Source organism: Doryrhamphus excisus, chromosome 4, assembly GCF_030265055.1.
Source record: "Doryrhamphus excisus isolate RoL2022-K1 chromosome 4, RoL_Dexc_1.0, whole genome shotgun sequence".
Lineage (NCBI taxonomy): Eukaryota > Metazoa > Chordata > Actinopteri > Syngnathiformes > Syngnathidae > Doryrhamphus > Doryrhamphus excisus.
This window is the reverse complement of record NC_080469.1, coordinates 4508416-4530202: the sequence shown is the minus strand read 5'-3', so window position 1 is coordinate 4530202 and position 21787 is coordinate 4508416. Positions and strand designations below refer to the sequence as shown.

Genomic DNA, 21787 nt, shown 5'->3' with positions numbered 1-21787 from the left:
TTGAAAAACCGCGTTGGTGGTAGAACATCCGATGTCCGTGAATGCAGCTCGCTTTTGATTGGTGCAGAATGAGGAAGTGGTGTGTGTGAGTCTGTAGAGAACGCAGAGGTGTGCAAAGTTGGAAATGTTGGAACTGAGCGCTGCAGTTGACGTCTTAAGGTCAGAATAAAGTTTTGTTTTTTTGGTAAGTGTTGTTTGTTTTTTGCAAGTGCGTTAGACTCGATGACACTACCAGCACGCTACAATAATGAGGCGCCACATTTCACTGTCGGTAACGGCACTTTATATTAATTAGTGTAGTAATTAAATTACCTATTACTGGAAATCAGTAACGTTTATGAACGCTGTTACCCCCAACACTTCATGATGTCAGCACGTCAACGCCATTCTTTGTTTTTTGTTTTTTTTTAATCAGGCAGTATGTTCGACAACCCCGGGTCCTAGTATTTTGAAACACGTCGCGGTGAGAAAACACCTAGCAACGGTGGTCGAGGAGAGGAGATGAGGAGGTGGGCATGGTTATGGTCCATTTAATATATCTTTGGTGACTTCATTGTATACCATATGTTGCATGGATTTACACTGATACAGATTACACACTTTAAAATTCAAACTCGTAAACTTGCCTATTGCCGTTTTATATTCCCAAGGGGCTAACGTTAGTAGGACTGCCTCAGAATGCTGTCATCTAAAGACATTTGATGTTTTCAGTTTAATTGAGCTCTTTAATAGAATGTAGTGTTACGGACGCGAAAACACACTGCCTGGGAATGCGGGTGTATTATTGAAGTCATGTCACCACCATTATGCCTATCAGAGAAATCCACGATGCCACTTTAAAAAAAAAAAAAGTTGGGAAATTAATACTGTACTCCTAAAGAGGGCTGCCAGCTATCAAAAACATTAACTTAAAAATGGAACGTTATGAGTCACTAATGCCTCTAAGGTTTCATAACGCTGTATGCATTTACATACGTTGCTATAATTGCAAAACTCTACATTGTACTGTCATGATGTCGATAAATGTAAAAAAAATCCCACCGATTATGAACGTAACATTGATACTGCGCATGCGCATAGTACGTTGTAAACAATGAGCCCAGACTATCAGACGGTCCAAAGCTTTGTGTGTATCCAACAATTTACCTGTGTAAAACTAACGACGACTTCCCAGACCACATCGTCACATACAAAACATGTTACTCTGTGAGTATGAGTACTCATTTGTTACAAGATGTCATCAGCTGCACTTTTAATTTTTCTTTATCGCCATCATCACCCCCGAAGACGAGTCCGATTTGTACGTTGCAGCCTGAGAACCCACCTCGAATGACATAGTTGGGTGTGACAGCATGCGATAACCGAATAATACAGGCGTATTTTCAAAAATCGGCATACATATTGATAGTCATCGTCCAAATGCATGCTTTTTGATTCAAGATTTCATCAGAGCCGCTTTCACCATGCTAGCTTTTCCATGCTCACTACCCGGCTGTCCAACCTCACTGGTTTGATAACACTCTAGCTAGCACATGCTAACTCTACATGCCTATAGTTATTTCATGTACTACTCATTGAATACAATAAAAAAAATATATGTATAAAAGCGTTTATGGGCCATCACAATTGTCCAAGGCACCAAATAAGAATTATGATCACTCCTCTGTAAAATTTCTGCCAGATGCTGTGCAAGTAAAGGGCTACTCATGCAGGGTGTCCCTTGCAAAGCAACAGGAGTGCCAGGGATTCACAGCCACGATTGTTAAGAGTCTTGGGGCGCAGTATTGTTGCACATGATGGTAAAGCAACGTATATGCTATCCATGTTGCCTAAATCCAAAGTGAGATTGGGCGATGTGTTTTATTATTTGCCATTTCAAAGCCTTTTTGTGGACAGTGCACAGTGTCAACAGTGACAGTTGTATAACTAGTCTAAATAAAGACAATATCTCGGTAGCTTATATTCTGCTGTGTTCCAGGGAGCTGAAGAATGGAGGCAGTTTTGACCAGGCTGAAGGGGCTGACTGCTGATGAACTGCGTGAGGAATTTGCTCGGGCAGACCTGAAGTGTGGCCCCATTACAGCCACCACTCGAGCTATCTTTGAAAGAAAGTTGGCCCGAGTGCTCGCCGCTCCAGAAAGCAGTTCCGCCGAATCGGACAACGGCTCATCTGCAAGGGGTGCAGACGGCGTAACTTCAGTTGTGGACCATGCCAAACCTTTACCGTGTGCCAACTCAGCTGTTGCAACAAGGAGCAGCCCAAATGAGGAGCTGGACTTCGGGTACGGCGTGGGTCTCAACCCGCCAGAGGAAGACGAGATCTCGGCAAAGACTTCTAACAGCTCTCAATCTGCAATGGAAACTCCTTCAAAAGCTGCACAAGTACCAGCTTTTTATTATGGAGTATGTCCACTTTTAGAGGATATTTTGTCCCGAAATGGTAAGAAAATCTTCTTACCTGTACAGTTTATCCAACTCATTGCAATTGTGATTTAGCATTCACAACGGTTTTCAAAAAATATGCTGTTTTTCCACACCAAAAAATTGGTAAACACAGGTAAAATATACAGCATACTATACATATTCCACTATTGGAAATCCCACAATTTTTACATGTTTATGTCTTTATGCTTCATTGATGATGTTTTCTCATTAAACTTTGAGGTTTGGCTTTGTGCTACGGTCTTTGAACGCACTAAAGTTGTGTGATCAGCGACACAAAATTTTGACAAAAGCACTCACTAGCTTTGACAGTCGGTCCGGCCTCATAACTTGCTCATACGTGGTTGTAAGTTGAATTACAACAAGCATGCAGTGTGGATTGTGTAGACAGGTTGTAGAGAAACCGTTGTAGCCTGATGACCAGGCTAAAGGCTAGACAGTGACTCCCGATTCCTGATCCATTCATGGATCATCTTACATTATACTTCATTAGTGGTGAGTACTGTACATTTTAAACTTTAAATGCATTTAATAAGTGAGTGAGGCATATTTAGAGTTTGAATCTGGATAGTGTCGCAAGTGAACACCGGCAATCGGAGAGAGAAGGGGAGGATTCTGGAGTTGTATGTAATCTACTAATTCCAACAGTCACCTGTATCGCAAATGTTGACACAAACTTGGAGGAGAGAATGTCAACACTATCAAGCCAGGAGGAAGATTTGGTGGCAGTGGAGGCCGTGTGTCAAAAATATGTGTTTTTTCGGCATTCACTGGTGTTCCGGGAATGTAACCCTGGGCTTGACTGTCATGTGAAAAAAATATTTTGCATTTGAATTTTTGGCCTTTCACTTAACTTCTAAACTCCGGTATTTGTGATCATCTTAACTATTTTGTTTGCTGCAGCTCCAACACATTTGTGCTGATTCTTAACTGTGTTTTTTGTTTGTTTTTTTAGAGAGAGCACACGTGTATACAGATAAGAAAGATGCCCTTCAAGCTGTGAAGGTGATGAAGGGCGCGCGCTTCAAAGCCTTTTCCAATCGTGAGGATGCTGAGAAGTTTGCCAAGGGGATGTGTGACTATTTCCCCTCTCCCAGCAAATCTGCAACCTGCGTGTCTCCTGTCAAACCAGGCCAGGTCCTCAGTAAAGGTAAGTAGATGAATATTGGTGTGAAGGCCTTCGTTAAATCTGAGTGTTGTCAACATCATGAAGGCATGTGCAGTGGAAGTCAGCCGGAACTTCAAATATATTGTTGTCCTGTGAGGCTGAATTGTTATACTATAAATTCAGCAACATTTTCATTACCTTGTATTTCATTATAATATTGTATTTTTCTATGTACTGTACGTATTTCATTTTTACTGTGTCTAGCATTGCTTGTTCCCCCTTGCTGGGCCCTTACTCTCGTCTTTTTCTACTCACGCTAGACAACATGGAAGTGGATACCATTAACCGTGAGCGGGCCAACAGTTTTAAGAGCCCACGCACCCAGGACCTGACAACCAAGCTGAGAAAACCAGTAGAGAAGGGAGATGAGGCAACCTTCTATGAGCTGGTCTGGAGCAACCCACGCTATCTCATTGGCTCAGGGGACAACCCCACGATCGTGCAGGTGAACATATGAAACACTTTAATTTCACTACCTAAAATGTCCAAAATCTCTTGGTATGCTGAAGAATTAAGAGTCTTTAAGAATGAAAAATAATTTACTGTTTTACAAAAAAATTGTAGAGTCCTTGCAAAATGTTATGTTTGTTGGTCTATTTAGTTAATTCAGTCTATTTGTCAAAGGCATAATAGCATTTTTAATATTAAAAGGGACCTATTATGATCATTTCTGGCCATTTGCTCCCGTAGAGCAGCTACACACAATAACTCGCACAGAAAGCTTTCTAGATATTCCAGAATCTGCACCTATTCCAGCTGTATTTCCTTGGATTTCCAAAAGTGTTTGTCCACTGTGTTTGGTTTCACTCAGCTTGTACACCTTTTACCTGGACACGCCCATATAAGGAAGCCCAGCTCACATCACAGAGCCGATGTTAGAAAAAACTCATCCCAAACTTCTTTCAGGGCTCACTTCCAAATGCATATACCTCATTATTTGAATTTTTGGCATGATTTAACACAAGAATACAACATTGTAACATTTTTTAACTAAGAAAAGTGGAAATAACAACCATAATAGGCCCCATTTAAAGTGGAAAAAAAATCTATTACAGCGGTGTGTCCGATATTTGGACCCCCGACCTGATCGCCCTTCTTTGTTATAATAATCACTATATTACAAAGTCATAACTGATATGTGTGTATCTTGTTTTGCCTGAAACACAAATAATACTGTAGGTCTGCTTACATGGATAACTTCAAAACAAAAGGTAGCCCTCCCAATATCCTTCAATGGTTCTATTATGTAGCCCTTGGTGGATACATTTTGGAGACTTCTGGTTTAGCCAAAACCCTTGACAGGTTAATCAATTGTGGGGGTGTCTCACTAATTGTCTGCGTAAAGTACTGAATGATCTCCACTTCTTTTTTAACATGTTTGTTCTCAGGAGGGCTGCCGGTATAACGTAATGCATGTGGCGGCCAAGGAGAACCAGGCGGGCATCGCCCAGCTTCTGATCGACACCTTGGAGAACCCCGAGTTCATGCGCCTCATGTACCCAGATGATGAAGAAGCCATGCTGCAGAAACGCATCCGTTATATTGTAGATCTTTACCTCAACACTCCAGATAAGGCTGTAAGTTGTTGGGCTGCATAAAAAAAACATATTCTTCTACTGGTTTTCTTTTCACTCTTTGGTTTCTTCTGTAGGTTTTTGAGTCACCGCTCCACTTTGCCTGCAAGTTTGGGTGTCCAGATGTGGTCAATGTGCTGTGTTCGCATCCAGACACTGATAAGAACTGCAGGAACAAGGATGACCTGAAGCCTTGTGATGTACGTGTAAACCAAATCCACCTTAGCAGTAGGATTTTTTCTCCTTAATGTGTTTGTGTGGGATTGACAAACCCAGTTTTTCTCAGGAGGGTTTTTTTACGTTGTGACCTATTGGCTGTCTTTCTAAATCTTTTGGCCGCACATTGTATGCTAAATTTAGATGAGCATAAGCAAATTCTTTCCCCTGCTAATCCAGCCATAGTTGTATTGTGCCAACTGTGTGTATGATCAACTGACACTTTTTTTTATTTTACTTTTTTCTTAGATCATTTGTAGCAGAAGGAACAAAACCCCGGAGGTCAGGCAGAAAATAAGTGATTATTTAGAAGGTAAGAACAGCCACCAGCCACTCACATCATTACTTTACGTTTTTTATATTTCATTGTCTTCATTCGTAATTATTTTATTGTCATTGCTCATTGCTTTTAGTTCAAATCTGAATATTTATGCTTGGAAAAAGCTTAATTTACGCAGTAAGCTCCAAAATTTGAAGCTGAAAGGGGCAATGGATTATTGTACAATTTTTATTTGTCACAATATATACTGTAATAGCACTCTGGTAATGGTTTTATTTCATTTGAACATGCATCAGATTACAATTGAATGCATCACATAATCAGTTCACAGTTCCACATGTCAAAAGGAGTAGGAAGAAGCAAAGCTTATTAAATCCTACCCCTCCATCTGGTACTTTTACAATCAGTAACTGTTACATTTGTTCACTTCCTGCTTTCCCAAGTTTTTTTTCTAACATGACTGTAATCTATTTGTGGCAAGGGATGTCAAATTTGACATTTGAATATTTGCATAAAGTTAGTAAAAAAACGTGAAAATCTAACAAGCATGTTTAAACAAGCATCTTGTCATTATTAATGCCTCATACACACAGTGGAGTCACTTGTGAGTGTTTTTATTTGGGAGAGTTGCCCACAATAGGCTGCACGGTGGTTAGCGCGCAGGCCACAGAGCTCGGAGGAGACCCTGGTTCGATTCCCCCCTCGGACATCTGTGGAGTTTGCATATTCTCCCTGTGCGTGTGTGGGTTTTCTCCAGGTACTCCGGTACCTCAGGTTAATTGGCGACTCCAAATTGTTCATAGGTATGAATGTGAGTGTGAATGGTTGTTTGTCTATATGTGTCCTGTGATTGGCTGGCGACCATTCCTGGGTTTACCCCAGTACGCTTGCGACCCTCGTGAGGATATGCAGTAGAAAATGAATGAATGAGTTGCCCACAGTAGCACCCACTAATCATCGAAAAGAGCGATACATGCCTTCATCTCAGTCGCCAAAAGACTTCATTAGATTTGTCGCTGCCACAAATAATTGAATGAATGTATGGGAAAGACTGGCACAGTACAATAGCTACTGTATTTTGAGTCTTTCTTCATGCTTTTCTCACAGACCGCTGCTACATCCCCTTGTTGAGAGCAGCAGACAACACGTCTCATCCCATCATTGGTTCTTTGTGGTCACCTGAATCCTCAGAAAACCTCTCACTGATCCAGCAACACACAAGAAGCCCCATGGATCCACTGATGACCGTCACAGCCTATGCTGGTCCACTAAGTCCTTCTCAAGCAAGTTCCTAACTCACTTAGTATTGTATCTACAATGAAACCTCGTTCATCTTTTTGTTTCATGATCCAATTATTGGACAGACAATGTTTGGTTTATGGAAATGTTAGTTGACCAGACATTCTTGTGTTCAACTTGTAGGCCGATGACTTTCGCCGCTCCTGGAAAACCCCGCCGAGAAGTCGTGCAGAGTATTTCCATAACATCCTCAAGTCCGATCCTGACCGTGGAGCAGAGAGAGTTGGCAGGCAATTCTATACTCATTTCATTGACTGTTTTCAAATAAAATGCTTAAAATTATAAACAGGGATATTATTAAAAAATATATATATATACTATGATATCTATGAATGTGCTTTCAGCATATAACGCAAGAAACTGAAGTATTAATAAATGACACTAATGTAGTGATTTATAGGTTGGGTGACAAAAACCAGTAACAATAAGTCTTAAATATGTCTATAGAGTATCTTTGAAAATTAACTAGCCATGTCTTTGTAACAGGGTAGCCTTAAAAAAATAGCACTGGATCAAATAGTCACCCCCCCCCTCCCCCTCGCTGTGTAACTATATATTTGCAATAACAGTGTAAATAATGAATCTATTCTTCCTGCAGAGATCTGGCTCATGAGATGGGTCACCCCTGGGCTGAATATTGGGACTTCCTGGACAGTTTTGTTGATCTGTCATCAACTGAGGGACTTCACAAGCTGGAAGAATACCTTAGCAAGAAGGATTTCTGTCCACGGACTCGCGAAGAAGGGGAGAATGAGAACAGCAACCGATTTAGAACACCCTCCCCAGGTACCCCCCCATTCATTCTGATGGTGAAGGAATTAGTCCAGGAAAAGGAATGCTAATTTTTCATCTTAAAAGGTTAAGTTAAATTTATTATAGGTTTAGTTATGTTTATTTTCTATATTGCACCAAATTACAACATAATTCATTTAAAGAGGACCTATTATGCTCACTTGTTGTCCCTTTGTATTGAGCTGTGGACTCCTATAGAGCAGCTATACACAATAACCCCACAGAAAACTTTGTAGATCTTCCAGAAACTATTTCCTTGAATTTCGAAAATTTTACATTTATTCCACCCACGGCCCGCCTCCAGGCACGCCCACTCCACTCTCAAGCGTTCCAGAAGACTTCCAGACGACTGCCGAACCTCACTTTCTAATGTTGTCGGTGTAGGAGTTGATAATAAATGAGGAAGCTACTTTTGAGAGCTACTTCAAAAGTGGTTAGGCGACAATGGTGCGGTAGTTTTTTGTGGGACTACCCGTGTTTTAAAAAAAAAAAATGGGGTTGGCCACTGACTGGTGGAGACTGCTCCCTGTATGCACATTATATAATGCTATATAGACAACTGCATGCTTGGAGAAAATAAACACAGTTAGGACAATTATAAATTGTTACTTGCTGTACATTTTGAAAAAAAAATGGCTGTTTTAGAGACATTTTTATTTATTTATTTTACCAAAAATCTGTGAATTTTCAGGGCCGTGACTGCTATTAATAAATCCAATGTAATTTTTCACAATACAATATTTCATCTGGTTGTAGGCAAGCCCAAGAAGTTCTGCAACTCCATCTCTGTTGGTGCCTTCCTGGATGAGGGTGAGGACATCAGCCTGGAGGAGATCAAGAACAGGCAGAACGCAGCGCTCACCAGCATCACCTCCTCCACTGCATCCATGGAGAGCCTGAAGGGAGCAGTGGGAGGCCACGACTTCCACATCATGCCCATGGGACCACAGTATCGGGGGGCTGACCTGATCGAGACTGCCGCCGAGCAGGACCTCCTGTGCTGCTGCAATGGCGGCCTCTTGTCGCCCGGCATTGTCTGCAAAAACGGAGCATGCTCCTCCTCAAGAGACAGGACTCCCAATGGGGAGAAGGTATCTCCTCGGAGCTCCCCGTCCTCGTCCAGCCTGCTGTCACCCGTCTCCAATCTCATGGTGGAGTTTGAGCGCATGTCGCTGCAAGAAAACCTGGACAGCACAGACGGGTGCAGAGAAAGGAGGAGCAGCGGCGGGAGCCGGCACAGAGAACCCCTCGACTCCTACAGCTCTGCCTTAAGCACAGACATGATTCTGTCTGAGAACAATGAAGTCCTGAAGGGAGGAGGCGCAGAAGAGAGGCGCAGCAGCAGCTCTGATGAGTTTTTCGAGGCAGAGGACAGTAGCCTGGAAATGATGAGCAGGACAAGGGGGGCCGCTTTAGTGGTACGCAATGTCTGTGCAAGATCAAAATCATGGGACCACGGGGGGAGGGACCTGAGTAGCTCGGGGTCATCAGCCTCTTCTTACAAATCCTTGGACAACTCCCATGAGTTCCTACCAAGGACACCGCCTCACGTCAGAAAAGGACTCTTTATCAGCGGGTGAGTATCCTTTTTTATTTACTTTCTACTCAATGATGATGTTGACGACATACCTGTATGTGCTCCGATCCACATTTTGGACATGACACAGGGATTCTCCTACCAAGTGGGACAGAGAAGTGTTGTCAGCAATGAAAAGTGTGGAGGTGGATCCTCAAAAATATCCCAGCATTCATAAGTGGATGAGCACAATGACGTCCTACTCTGCCTCAGACATGCAAAGGTCAGTGTACTTGCTTGATACTTGTTCTTAGCTTTTACATGGCTTTATCTGAATCTTACTGTGTCCTCTAGCAGTACAAATGGCACAACAAGCATGACAGCCAAGATAAGGAGAACAGGAAAAACTGGTGTCTTGTTAATAAACGAACAAACAAGGTGAATTCCATAAATAATTAGTAATAATTAAGTATTGGGCATGGCTACTTTAAATGGAAATATATATATTCAAGTATAGGGTACAGATCCTTAAAAAAAGTATGTCTGTCAAATTATTAAAAATTTTAATCAGATTAATCCGGTTTAAAAATTAATCACGATTAATCATCATTTCCAACTGTCTGAAATGTGGCCATTTTCAGTGTTGCTGACAAACTTGTGCTCCACACTTCGGTCCAGTAGTTGCCAATCACGTGCATTTGACCTACTTTGCCAACTCTCTTTAAAGGGCTAGTGCTAGATTAATCCGTTTTAAAAATTAATCATTTCCAACTGTCTGAAATGTGGCCATTTTCAGTGTTGCTGACAAACTTGTGCTCCACACTTCGGTCCAGTAGTTGACAATAATATGCATTTGACCTACTTTGCCAACTTTCTTTAAAGGGCTAGTGCTAGATTAATCCGTTTTAAAATTAATCACGATTAATCATCATTTCCAATTGTCTGAAATGTGGCCATTTTCAGTGTTGCTGACAAACTTGTGCTCCACACTTCGGTCCGGTAGTTGACAAGAACGTGCATTTGACCTACTTTGCCAATTCTCTTTAAAGGACTAGTGCTAGATTAATCAGTTTTCAAATTAATCACGATTAATCATCATTTCCAACTGTCTGAAATGTGCCCATTTTCAGTGTTGCCGACAAACTTGTGCTCCACACTTCGGTCCAGTAGTTGACAATAACGTGCATTTGACCTACTTTGCCAACTCTCTTTAAAGGGCTAGTGCTAGATTAATCAGTTTTAAAATCAATCACGATTAATCATCATTTCCAACTGTCTGAAATGTGGCCATTTTCAGTGTTTCTGACAAACTTGTGCTCCACACTTCAGTCCAGTAGTTGACAATAACGTGCATTTGACCTACTTTGCCAACTCTCTTTAAAGGGCTAGTGCTAGTTCAGATTTTTTATTTATTTATTTATTTTTTACATGAGGTTGTATGACATCCCAATCAGTAGTGTAGTGGTGACGTTGCATCACTGAACTGTTTCTAACAAGATAGTCAACCTATCAGTTGCTCTGTGTTATTTCATCTCTGTTGGTATCACTACGTGTTTCCCTCCGTGCATGTAAACACTGTGGAACACACACATACACACACACACAACAGTGGACAGGCGGCAACGCATAGTGATACGAACAGGCAGAACAGGAAATAATGCGAGCAATTGAGAGGTCTGACTTTTTTTTTGGCAACGGTTTTGCGATGCAAAATGTATTACTCTTTTGAACGCATATTGTTTTGAGAAGCCGAACTCTTTACTTAAATGACCCCAGTAATTAACCGGAACTATATTAACCGGAAATCTGTGAGGAGGTGGGAATGGGGGGGTAAGATACAGTTGATGCACTACACTGATGACCACCCAACTTCATGTAAAAAAACAACAACTATTAACCCAAAGTAGTGAAGTTGTAATGTACAGTATACGTATGATGCCACCAGTGAGGCCTTCCAGAAGCTATGGACAGAAACGGTGGATAGGGAAGACGGTTGTCATTTATTGTTTGAGTGTTTATCAGCAATACAGTTAAAATAATTTATCGGAGGATTAAAAAAAAAAAAATTAAAATAAGTGTATCTGCGTCTGCTCCTCTGTGCTACTTAGCTGGATGACAAGACGGTTTGTGAACATTGGCTCTCCATGAAATGAACACAGAAAGAGAATGAGCATCTTCTCAGCTATCAAGCCTCTTTGTGTCACGCGGGTGCTAGCAGTTAGCAAGCAGACGTGAATATGAATGAAAGGCACAAAGTCGAATGCGACATTTCCAGTGCGAACGTGCGGCGCAGCCTTCCTCCCAACAGTCAACACTTCCTGGGGCCTTCGATCGGCAGAGTAAATATTAAACAAAACGGTGCAAACTGGTGTCGCACACTGCGGTCCAACTTGTAATGCACAGGAAGCGGTGATGCGCGGTGTTGTATTCAAGCACATTATTTTATACGGCTCAATATGACCCTCTACTGTGTGCATGTGTAGGTTTTATTGTTGTGTAGTGTTGCTGGGAGTACTTCCTGTTTCCCAGAGTGCTTTGCTGTACAGTTTTCATTAATTCATTCATTTTCTACCGCTTTTCCTCACGACGGTTGCGGGGGTGCTGGAGCCTATCCCAGCTGTCTTCGGGCGAGAGGCGGGGTACACCCTGGACTGGTCGCCAGCCAATCACAGGGCACATATAGACAAACAACCATTCACACTCACATTCATAACTCACAATTTGGAGTCGCCAATTAACCTAGCATGTTTTTGGAATGTGGGAGGAAACCGGAGTACCCGGAGAAAACCCACGCATGCACGGGGAGAACATGCAAACTCCACACAGAGATGGCCGAGGGTGGAATTGAACCCTGGTCTCCTAGCTGTGAGGTCTGTGCGCTAACCACTAGTCCGCCGTGCCGCCCTGTACAGTTTTTGTAAAAAAATAAAAAATAAATAATTGCACGCTCTCCCTGTGCATGGGTGGGTTTTCACCGGGTTGTTTGTTTGTATGCGTCCTGCCATTTGCTGGCGAGCAGTCCAGGGTGTACCCCACCTCTCACTCAAAGACAGCTGGGATAGGCTCCAGCATACCCCCGAGACCCTAATGAGGATAAGCGGCATAGAAAATATATGGATGTATGTACATTGGTAGTGTATTATCTGTTTCTATCCACCTATTGCATTGCGTTGCTGTGTGTGTAGTTCTTTGAACCAGGAATAGGAATTCTATGTGATGTGGTGACACTCCACTAATATGGAATTTTTTGTTCCGTAATAATCCGGATTTGCATGGCTGTGAATGCTAAATCACATATGCATGGAGATCCACTGGAAGTTAAAACCCCCAAAACTCACACCCCTCACATTAAAAAAAAATGTCCTCAACATGTAAACTGAAAGAAGTCGACTTGTCTCCAGCTGGCCGACCCCTGCAGTGGTCAAACCGCGACTCAGGATGCAACATATGACTCCCGGCTCCCCGGCGGCGAGCGGCCTCCCGTCTCCCTCCGGTCGCTTCAGTCCCGCCCGCCACAACGCCGCCTCGCCGGACTTCAGCCCGAGCCGCTTCAGCCCCGCCAACGTGAGCTATATCCAACGGATCCGCCTCAAGCACTTGAACGAGCCGTCGCTTTGAAGCTTTTTCGACTCTTTACTGCACATCGGACCACCGAGCGTCCCCCTTAACGTCCATCACCAAAACAATTTACAAACCGGAATAATACGGAAGATTTACGGCACAAGCAAGATTTTTTTTTTAAATATTGTAAGGGGAGAAAAGAATATGTATATGTGTACTTTATAGGTGCATCGAAGGTAATGTGTTTTGTGACAAGTGTCTCATAACCCGAGTCAGCATTTTTTGGATGTTAATGAATACAAACCACACTGTGTGGTCAGCATATTCTTAAAGATAGGAGTATTTTACCAGGTTTTTTTTTATTGTATATTGGTCAGTAGCACAATTGGGTTCTTTTTAATGAAAGATGTTAAATCAACTGCCATTTCCTGCGGTTTCCTCAGTTCAGAACTTGCCTTAATTTTTCTGAAGTGATGGACTCGTTCCGTCAGTTCGGACACACACACTCTCTAGCTCACAAACGGATAACTTACTTGGCTGCAAGGTTTATGTTATATCTGCAAATGCGGAGGAACTGAGATCTTCCATACTTATTATTATTTTATTCTTTAATAAACTGTCTTTTATCAGTGGATTTAGGATATATTGAGTTTTTTTTGGAGCCGCGACAAATGCAGACAGGAGAAACATGTTATTTTGATGTTTCTTTTAACCATTAAATGTAGAGTAAAAAAAGCCAATAACTTTTCATTCTACTTTAGATTTTAATAAGGAATCTTTGTGTAAAAAAAACAAAAAAAAAAACAAACATTAACCCGGGGATGCATTCTCTACTGTAAGAGGATTAACATTTGGATAAGCCCACTTTTATTTGTTCTGAATGTAAACTCTTGGGTGAAGTCGACCTTTCTCAGAGAGCACAAACAACTTTGCTGAGATTGTGCTGTCATGCGTGTGTGTGCTCTCAGGTGACAAGAGAAACAATAGTGTTTCTGAATGTGCAAAGCTTTTGCAAAAATGCACCTAAAAACTTAAAATCATGCTTATTGTGCTTTTTATTTTGTTGTTGCATAAAGTCATTTTTGATGGTGGATTCTCTGCCTGTAATGTCAACAACTTGTTTGCTTTCAAGTAGTCAATAAAACTTCACTCCTCCTTTATTGTTGTGTCTGATGGTGCTTCTCATGTAGTTTGCTTGTTATAAGAAAATTTGCTTGCAAATTCTGAAGTTCTGGAGACCTGGCAACGGTGCTTTGGCTCAATGTTTGGTTTCCACTTGTTTGAGATAGTTTGAAAACAGTTGTATTATTACAAAAAAATAAAGGCAAAATATTAAAGAGAGATGTTGTATCCTGACAAAAATAATCAAATATTGCTCAGAAAAATGTAGCACCAAGTTGAAATATAAAAAATGTATATATTTATAATATGTGAAAACAAAGTTATATTATGGTAAAGTAAAATTGTGGGAATAAACAGATTACAAAAACTTTAAGAAGAAAGCTAAATATTTGACAAACGGTAAAAATGGGGGAAATAAAGCGAAGTTCACTGTGATTTTTCACCTATATTAAAAAAAGCCTGCTTGTTATAAGCAACGTTTTTTGTAAAATTGCTTGCAAATTCTGAAATTCTGGAGACCTGGCAACGGTGCTTTGGCTCAATGTTTGGTTTCAACTTGTTTGAGATAGTTGGAAAACAGTTGTATTATTACAAAAATAAAGGCAAAATATTAAAGAAAGATGTTGTATCCTAACAAAAATATCAAATATTGCTTAGAAAAATGTAGCACCAAGTTGAAACATTTAAAAAAATATATTTATAAGAAAACAGTTATATTATGGTAAAGTAAAATTATGGGACTAAACAGATTACAAAAACTTTAAGCTGAAATATTTGACGGGAAATGGGGGAAATTAGGCAAAGTTCACTGTGATTTTTCACCTATATATATATTAAAAAAAAAAAAACAGATGTATTTTTTCTCAAGACTTTCCTGGTTATAATTTCTTAGCAATTCTATGTGTTGGCTTACAAAAATCACTATGTGACCCTGGGTGGAATAGGTTTGTGTATAATAAAAATGAAAAAGTGCTAATTATTGAATTCACCTTTACTGCACCACACAATAATCACAAATACAAAAACATTTTTTTTTTGGTTTAGAAATCACTCAATTGTATAAAACCCCCCAGTTACATTCTGTTGGCATGGACGCAATCACGACGACACCGCCACAGTCCCTTAGGCCCAAACGGCGGTGGTTCATGAACAAAGATGCGATAACGAAGCAGAAGACACTTTAGGAGAAAACTGAGCTTTGACCCCTTGTGACTGGGTGGGCCCGTCCTCTGGACTCAGGTCCCAAAAAGAGCGCCGTGCTGACCGATCAGGTCCGTGTTAGTTTATCCGGCGGCATGAATCCCGCGTCTCCCAGAGTTCTGAGTGCGACACGTCCACTGGGGCGGATGGTGAGCCACGTGATGCTGCCGTTGTTCAAGCCCATACGTAACCAGCCTTCGGGTGGAAACTGCAGGGCCCTGAGAAGAGAGGAAAACATATTTTACTTTTTCATACATTCACAAATACTTGAAAATAGCTTTTTTTTTCCATGTTGTCATTATGGGCATTCGAAAAAATATTGATTATAGATGTGACATGGTGACTATTTATTATTATGGGCTTGCTCAGTAATGCAAGCCCCATAGACTGCTGCTTAGCAACTGTCTATAGAAACGTGATTAATGGCTCATTTTTGAGATAAACTTCTCAACTCTCCCTGTAGCTAAATGCTAGCATGTTAGCATTTAAGCTAATTTACTCATGTCTAAAGGCAAATACACACATGGCATGATGTAGGAAGGTTATAGGACAACCTTGGCACTTTCTAAACTTGAGGCCCTCTTGCTAGGTGCTAGCATGATGACTGTTAGCATGTTAGCATTTTAGCTAATTTAATCATTTCTAAAGGCAAATAGACACATGGCATGATGTGGGGACACTATGGGACTGCATCAACCTTTTCGGTACTTGAGGCTGTCTTGCTAGGTGTTAGCACGGTAGCCGTTGGCGCACCGGGCCCGAGGTTCACAGCACAGGTGGCAAGCCCATCAAAATTTCCGCGGGAATTTTCTAGTTATTATTATTATTACTTCAGACGGAAAACAAACCTGCAGACAAAATAACGGATGACGTTGGCATGGCACACGATGATCTCGTAGCTGTCCTCCTTCTGCTTGGGGTCTGCCCGGTGGATGTAGCGGCGGAAAGCTGCCTCGATGCGTGCGCCGTCTTCGTGGTACTGCTGGAGGACGGCAGAGAGGTTGAAAGCCACCGCCGCAAGGTGAGCGTGTATTTGTCTGAACCCCCCCATTAGCCGCTACACGGTCACATGTCACAGCAGCAGAAATCTAGCTGATGTGCTACTATGATTCATCTCAGCGGGTGCAACTTCTCTCACCACAGCGTCGGGCTTCCAGTGGGTGACGGGTGGAACCGGCTCAATGGGCGCGCCCTCGCGGAGCAAATCACAGCTCAGCAGCTCCACACCTGAACCCAGGATACAACAAACGCACTTTGTGAAACTTGACCACTATTACTTCATGTATCAGTATGAGAAAGACACACGTATGGGATGTATCGTAACGTCTTGTCCGATACCTGGAAGGTGTTTGCTGATGATGTGTGCCGTTTCTGTGGCTCTGGCCATGCTGGAGTGGACCAGGACATCGTATTTCAATCCCAACGCTGCCAGTCGATTACCCGTCAACTCGGCCTGCTCTCGACCTGTGCACACACCCAGAACGGGAAAAGTAAAGAGGTACCCCTAGTGATGATAAGCAGTGTAGAAAATAGATGTAACAAGTAATGTTAATGTTACAAAGTAATTTTAGGAAAGGGTGAAAACATTCATTAATGATACTAAAGTTGCAACACACAAAAAAAAACAATGATGCAACAGAGGGCACAGCATCGCAACAAAAGACCTACCAAGCAGCCAATCAAATTGCTCTGATGATTTTGAAACCTACAAAAAACTTTGCGTCATTGTTGGTACTGTAGAAATCCTCCCCCTGAGGACTCTAAGTGGGTTTCGAATAAAGGATAAGGGAATCTTAACAATACAGACGTCCAGACTTATCTGCAGTCCCTGTATACCTACAAGTAAGCGGGTCTTATTACAACGCAGCTGCAAAAAAAAAAAAAAAAAGAAAAAAAAGCACCCTTCCTTTCCCTGCCCGGCCTGCCTTTTATACACTCAAGGCTGGAGTCCTGGACCAATCAGCTTTCGCCACTGCCCTTGCTTGAACCGCTTTCATGGTGTTTCTCCTTTCGTTTGTTCGCTAGGGCATCAAGGCATCTGGAACATTCTGCTTTTCCTTTGTTGTCATATGTCAGTTGTCACGTTAGTCCTTTTTTTGTGTGGGTGTGTGTATAAGTATCTTTTATCTGTATTTGTGAGATTACGCATTTGTTTTAGCTTTTATCTTTAGCTAGCAAAATTGAGCAAATACCTTCAGTACGCTACATATCTCAACAGACTTATTTATCTTACTTAGATGACAACATGGCCTTTATGTTTCTACATGTGCCGGGAGCGATTGCATTGCTTAAGTGACATGTCAACAAAAGATGCCTTGATGCCCCTTGCAAACAAAGGAAAAGATGCCTCGATGCCCCTGCGAACAAAACGAAAGCAGAAACACCATGAAAGAAGCGGTTCAAGCAAGGGCAGTGACGAAAGCTGATTGGTCCAGGACTCCAGCCTCTTACACAATCTTGAGTGTATAAAAACACGGCCGGGCAGTGAAAGGAAGGGTGCTTTTTTTGCAGCTGCGCTGTAATAAGACCCGCTTACCTGTAGGTATACAGGGACTGCAGATAAGCACGGACGTCTGTATTAGGTATTGTTGTCAGGAAGGGTGCTTTTTGCAGCTGCGCTGTAATAAGACACGCTTACTTGTAGGTATACAGGGACTGCAGATAAGCCTGGACGTCTGTATTAGGTATTGTTGTCAGGAATAAACAATGTGGTTCTCATTATATGATTTGGTTCTTTAAGATTCCCTTATCCTCTATTCGAAACCTAGAGTCCTCAGGGGGAGGATTTCTGCGATGCGTACATTAGCATGCCGTGTTCTGGCCAATCATGCGCTCACACTAGCCAAACGTGCAGTGTTTTATGTATGAAAAGGACCGCCCCGATACACTTGACCGACTGTAGTGTTAGTACTCCCTAACGTTGTGCACGTCATTGACGTCTCATGTGCTCCAAGCTCAGGTGAGACCAAGCAGACCTAAGGGCGTGAGGATGCGCTCCTTGTCGGTGCTCCCGCTCAGGTTGTACTGAGAGTGTCTAATGAGGAGGATGTTGCGCGTTGCTTTCGGTTTGCCGTTGTCTTGCTCCGAGCTGGGGTCTTCAGTTGCATTCTCTTTCTTCTTGCCATTGGTCAGCGCAGACGGGTCTCTCCTGGAACACAGCCGTGATCACAAAGGATTACTAGTGGCTGTCTCATATGGTTAGCTTAAGCCATTGGAAACTGGGTTAACATGAATAGAAGGCTATGTGGACTTTAGCAATGTTTGCTTTGACTTAAGTGGAATGTTTACACTTTTATGTATAATGAGCTGCTGTAAGATAATGACAATTATTCAAACATATAGACATGACAGCAAGGTTAAGATAATGACAGATTCCAAAAGGACACAATGTAAAAGATCTTACTTATCCCAGTTAAAGTCCCACGCGTGTCCAGTCTGGACAGGCGTTATACCCGCTGGTGTCCATGCCGGCTGGGCAGCGTCCAACACGGACAGACTCAACCAGCGGCTCCCCGCTTGGCTTCGCCTTTCGCCGAAATAGCCGCGGGAGTCAGCAGCGGCGGCGGCGGCGAGCACCAGGGCGGCGGAACCTCCAGCAAAACCGCAAATAAGTTTGAGAGTTTTCCTGTAAAACATCTTCTTAGTCCCTTCGGCTGCTAACGAATGCTAGCAAATTAGCTAAAATGTAGTAGTGTGTCGTCAAACGCCGAATACGCCCTTCGGGTGAACCAAAGTTATTTTGTAGCTAAACGACGTTAATTGTTAATATCAGATAAACACCCACTACATTTATATTAGCGACAAGTGTATCTTACAAAGTAAAACTATACTGCGTCGCCGTCCACGAAATCGAAAGGTAATCTATAGCAGGTTGCTACGGCAGCCTGTTTAGGTCAAACCTCACAAAGACATCCACTAGGGGGCGCGCTTGTCAAGGAAATAACATTGTCGTCGCTTTGATTTGTCTGTGTTGTATTATCCGCATTTATTATAATTAAATTTATCATAAACACGAATATATTTTTCTTGTTAGAAAAAAAACTGAATAGAAACACCGGAAAAAAAAAATAAATAAAAAATGTTCGTGTATTAACCAACTGAATTGAGTTTAACGTGATTGATTGGTGCATGATTGATACAAAACGTGCCAAAATGTCCGCAAAAGCGACTTCCTCTACCGGAATAAAAAGCTGCTGAACATTAAAGACGCTTGCAGCGGAGGCTCCACCTTTTATAGCGGTCCAGTGACCTCACCAATGGGGCTGGATTTGAAGGGTGGGATTTCCAGGCTTTTCACACAGAGCTGTTCCTGCCTCCAAGGATCTCTGCACAGATTTGGACTGATTGTACCTGTAATAGCACCAGAAAATCCACATTGGATCTTCTTTTTTTTCCATGCAATTCCAAGCGGGATAAACAATTAAGGAATGTGGACATTACAGAATGCCCACCAGCGCTGGAAAGAGATTTAAACCCACCAAATACATCCCAGTGTCCACAGCCGCCACTCTCCTTGTGGGATCGACCACTTTATTTTTCGTTTTCACGTAAGTTGCACATTTAGTCTCCTCATTTTGTGCGTGTGCATGTCGGGGGTTGTGTGTGTGGATCGATGCGGCTACGGGGTGGCTTTGCAAAGCCTCCCCCAGGGGAGAATTCAGCGTGTGTGTGTGTATACGGGAGGTAAAGTTGCTATAAAGCCGTGCAAGTTGAAGGGGGAGCAGCCATCGAACAGGAGCTCCATGTTCTGTTAGGCCTCACAAAACTCACAAAAGCTGCTTCTTTTTATCTGCTGCTTGAATTGAAAGTGTTGGATTTCCTCAGAAGGTTACCATAGTCACTGGCAGTCTATGGAAAGTCATAATAATTCTCCCCAAATCATTAGCCCATGATGCTAAATCTAAAGATTGTGTTTATTTATTTGGAGGATACTAATTGTTTGGAAAAAACAATTGTGCTTGAACTAATCCGGACCAACAGGTCAGTATAAGGAGGCTGCATTGGATGATACCATCTCAGCATCACTATCACCCTAAGTCACCCCCCCCCCCATCTTTGCTTATATACAGTACTGTATCTGGCATTGTTTGTATGTGACTATATGAAACCAGAACCATCATATTTATCTTATGGTGGTGTCATTTGCAGTGGTGCATCATACTAAGAGCTGTTGTCTTGTCATGGAATGGTAATGGTAATGGTTTTATTTCATTTGAACATGCATCAGATTACAATTGAATGCATCACATAATCAGTTCACAGTTCCACATGTCCACAAGGAGTAGGAAGAAGCAAAGCTTATTAAATCCCACCCCTCCATCTGGTACTTTTACAATCAGTAACTGTTACATTTGTTCACTTCCTGCTTTCGTAATATAAATTTTTTAATTTATTTTATTAATTTTAGTTTTATTTAATTTAATTTATTTTGATTTATTTTTTTGTCACATACCAAAGTACAAGGTGATATGAGCATCCAATGACATAGTGGGTACCATAGTAAGTGTCAATATAGTGATATATATATCACATCATGACTGGTTCAAGACTCTTCATCCTTGTATTTAGCAAACATCAACTGCTTGTATTGTTTCTTGAATTGGCTCATCGTTGTGCATTGTTTGAGTTCCTTACTCAATCCATTCCATAGTTTGATTCCACATACTGAAATGCTATGTTTCAAACGTAGTTCCCTTCCCTGATATCATATTTCTCCTCTCTTGTAGAGAAGTATTGGATTGGACATTTTTAGCTAATTGGTTATTTTTAGCCTTATGTATTATTTTAGCTGTTTGAAGATTAACTATATCAGCATGTTGAAGTATATGTGATTTTAGAAATAAGGAGTTAGTATGTTCTCTGTAGGCGGCATTATGAATTATCCTTACTGGCCTTTTTTGCAGGTCATTTAGTGAGTGAAGATTGCTTTTATAGTTATTACTCCATATTTCACACAATAAGTAAGATATGGTAGAAGGGATCCAAACTCATGCAAACCTCCCATGGACGGCATATGTGTGCTAATAAATCAACTGGTTAAATTGGATTACTTCCTGCATCCATTGTTGGGTGCTTCCAATGATATATTTTTTCCTCTAAGAAGGCATCTCATCTTAATTCAAATAATGGCTGCTGTGAGTAATGATTTGTGTGTACTTGAGTTTGTTGGGTGTAGGAACAAACTGAACAAGCTTGATCCGCACCCCTGCTGTTTGGGCACTCTTTAAGGTCAACGCTTGAGACTGAAGTAAGCATATGGTGTTTGCGGCTTGTGCAGGTAGGTTGGATTGCGTCTTTTAAAAGTCCCAGCAGCCGCTCGGTGTGTTGTCTTTGCATAGACACACACAGCGTCATTTGCAAGCAGATTTGGCAGGAATGTGCTGTGATTTTTAATTTGCATTGGAAAATTCAGCAATATACTGTAGTAGCTCAAATGTGTCCACAAAGGTTCATCCCCACAGCAGATGGTTCAAGGTTGAGGATTAAGACTTTACTTGGTTGCTCCTTCATTTTACAGTAAAAGGCCAAGAGGATTGAGTGAAGCATAATGGAACTCCCTGGGGAGCAGGACACGTTCAAACTAGGCCATGTCTCGCTATTGTCAAACACACACGAGA

At 41.8% G+C, this 21787-nt stretch overlaps 3 protein-coding genes across 8 annotated transcripts in view; 2 read left to right on the top strand and 1 right to left on the bottom strand.

Moving 5' to 3' along the window:
- Nucleotides 1-17: 17 nt before the first annotated feature.
- On the top strand, nucleotides 18-14020 carry ankle2 (ankyrin repeat and LEM domain containing 2). 4 transcript variants are annotated; one of them, XM_058071067.1, is made up of 14 exons: nucleotides 48-184; nucleotides 416-509; nucleotides 1979-2440; nucleotides 3398-3592; nucleotides 3871-4055; nucleotides 4999-5187; nucleotides 5262-5384; nucleotides 5650-5713; nucleotides 6788-6963; nucleotides 7103-7209; nucleotides 7578-7765; nucleotides 8528-9347; nucleotides 9439-9570; nucleotides 12671-14020. In XM_058071067.1, the coding sequence occupies exons 3-14, from the start codon at nucleotides 1990-1992 to the stop codon at nucleotides 12903-12905; spliced, it is 2865 nt and encodes a 954-aa protein (XP_057927050.1). In that variant the 5' UTR covers nucleotides 48-184; nucleotides 416-509; nucleotides 1979-1989; the 3' UTR covers nucleotides 12906-14020. The 4 variants fall into 4 exon arrangements, with proteins under 4 accessions (XP_057927049.1, XP_057927050.1, XP_057927051.1 ...); XM_058071066.1 differs by lacking the exon at nucleotides 416-509 and having other exon boundaries at nucleotides 18-159; XM_058071068.1 differs by lacking the exon at nucleotides 416-509 and having other exon boundaries at nucleotides 98-184.
- Nucleotides 14021-14943: 923 nt separating this feature from the next.
- pgam5 (PGAM family member 5, serine/threonine protein phosphatase, mitochondrial) lies at nucleotides 14944-19109 on the bottom strand. 2 transcript variants are annotated; one of them, XM_058072050.1, is made up of 6 exons: nucleotides 18574-19109; nucleotides 18146-18318; nucleotides 16509-16634; nucleotides 16309-16397; nucleotides 16019-16152; nucleotides 14944-15388 (listed from the first exon to the last, which is right to left on the bottom strand). In XM_058072050.1, the coding sequence occupies exons 1-6, from the start codon at nucleotides 18804-18806 to the stop codon at nucleotides 15238-15240; spliced, it is 906 nt and encodes a 301-aa protein (XP_057928033.1). In that variant the 5' UTR covers nucleotides 18807-19109; the 3' UTR covers nucleotides 14944-15237. The 2 variants fall into 2 exon arrangements, with proteins under 2 accessions (XP_057928033.1, XP_057928034.1); XM_058072051.1 differs by having other exon boundaries at nucleotides 16019-16149.
- The window catches only part of zdhhc8b (zinc finger DHHC-type palmitoyltransferase 8b), a 67739-nt gene continuing 63961 nt past the window's right edge, over nucleotides 18010-21787 (top strand). The window contains exon 1 of one of the 2 annotated variants that reach the window (XM_058072047.1): nucleotides 18010-18129. In XM_058072047.1, the coding sequence (XP_057928030.1) occupies nucleotides 18113-18129 (17 nt within the window). In that variant the 5' untranslated portion in view covers nucleotides 18010-18112. Of the gene's footprint in view, nucleotides 19718-21787 lie in introns of both variants that reach the window. The other variant, XM_058072045.1, reaches the window with a different exon arrangement.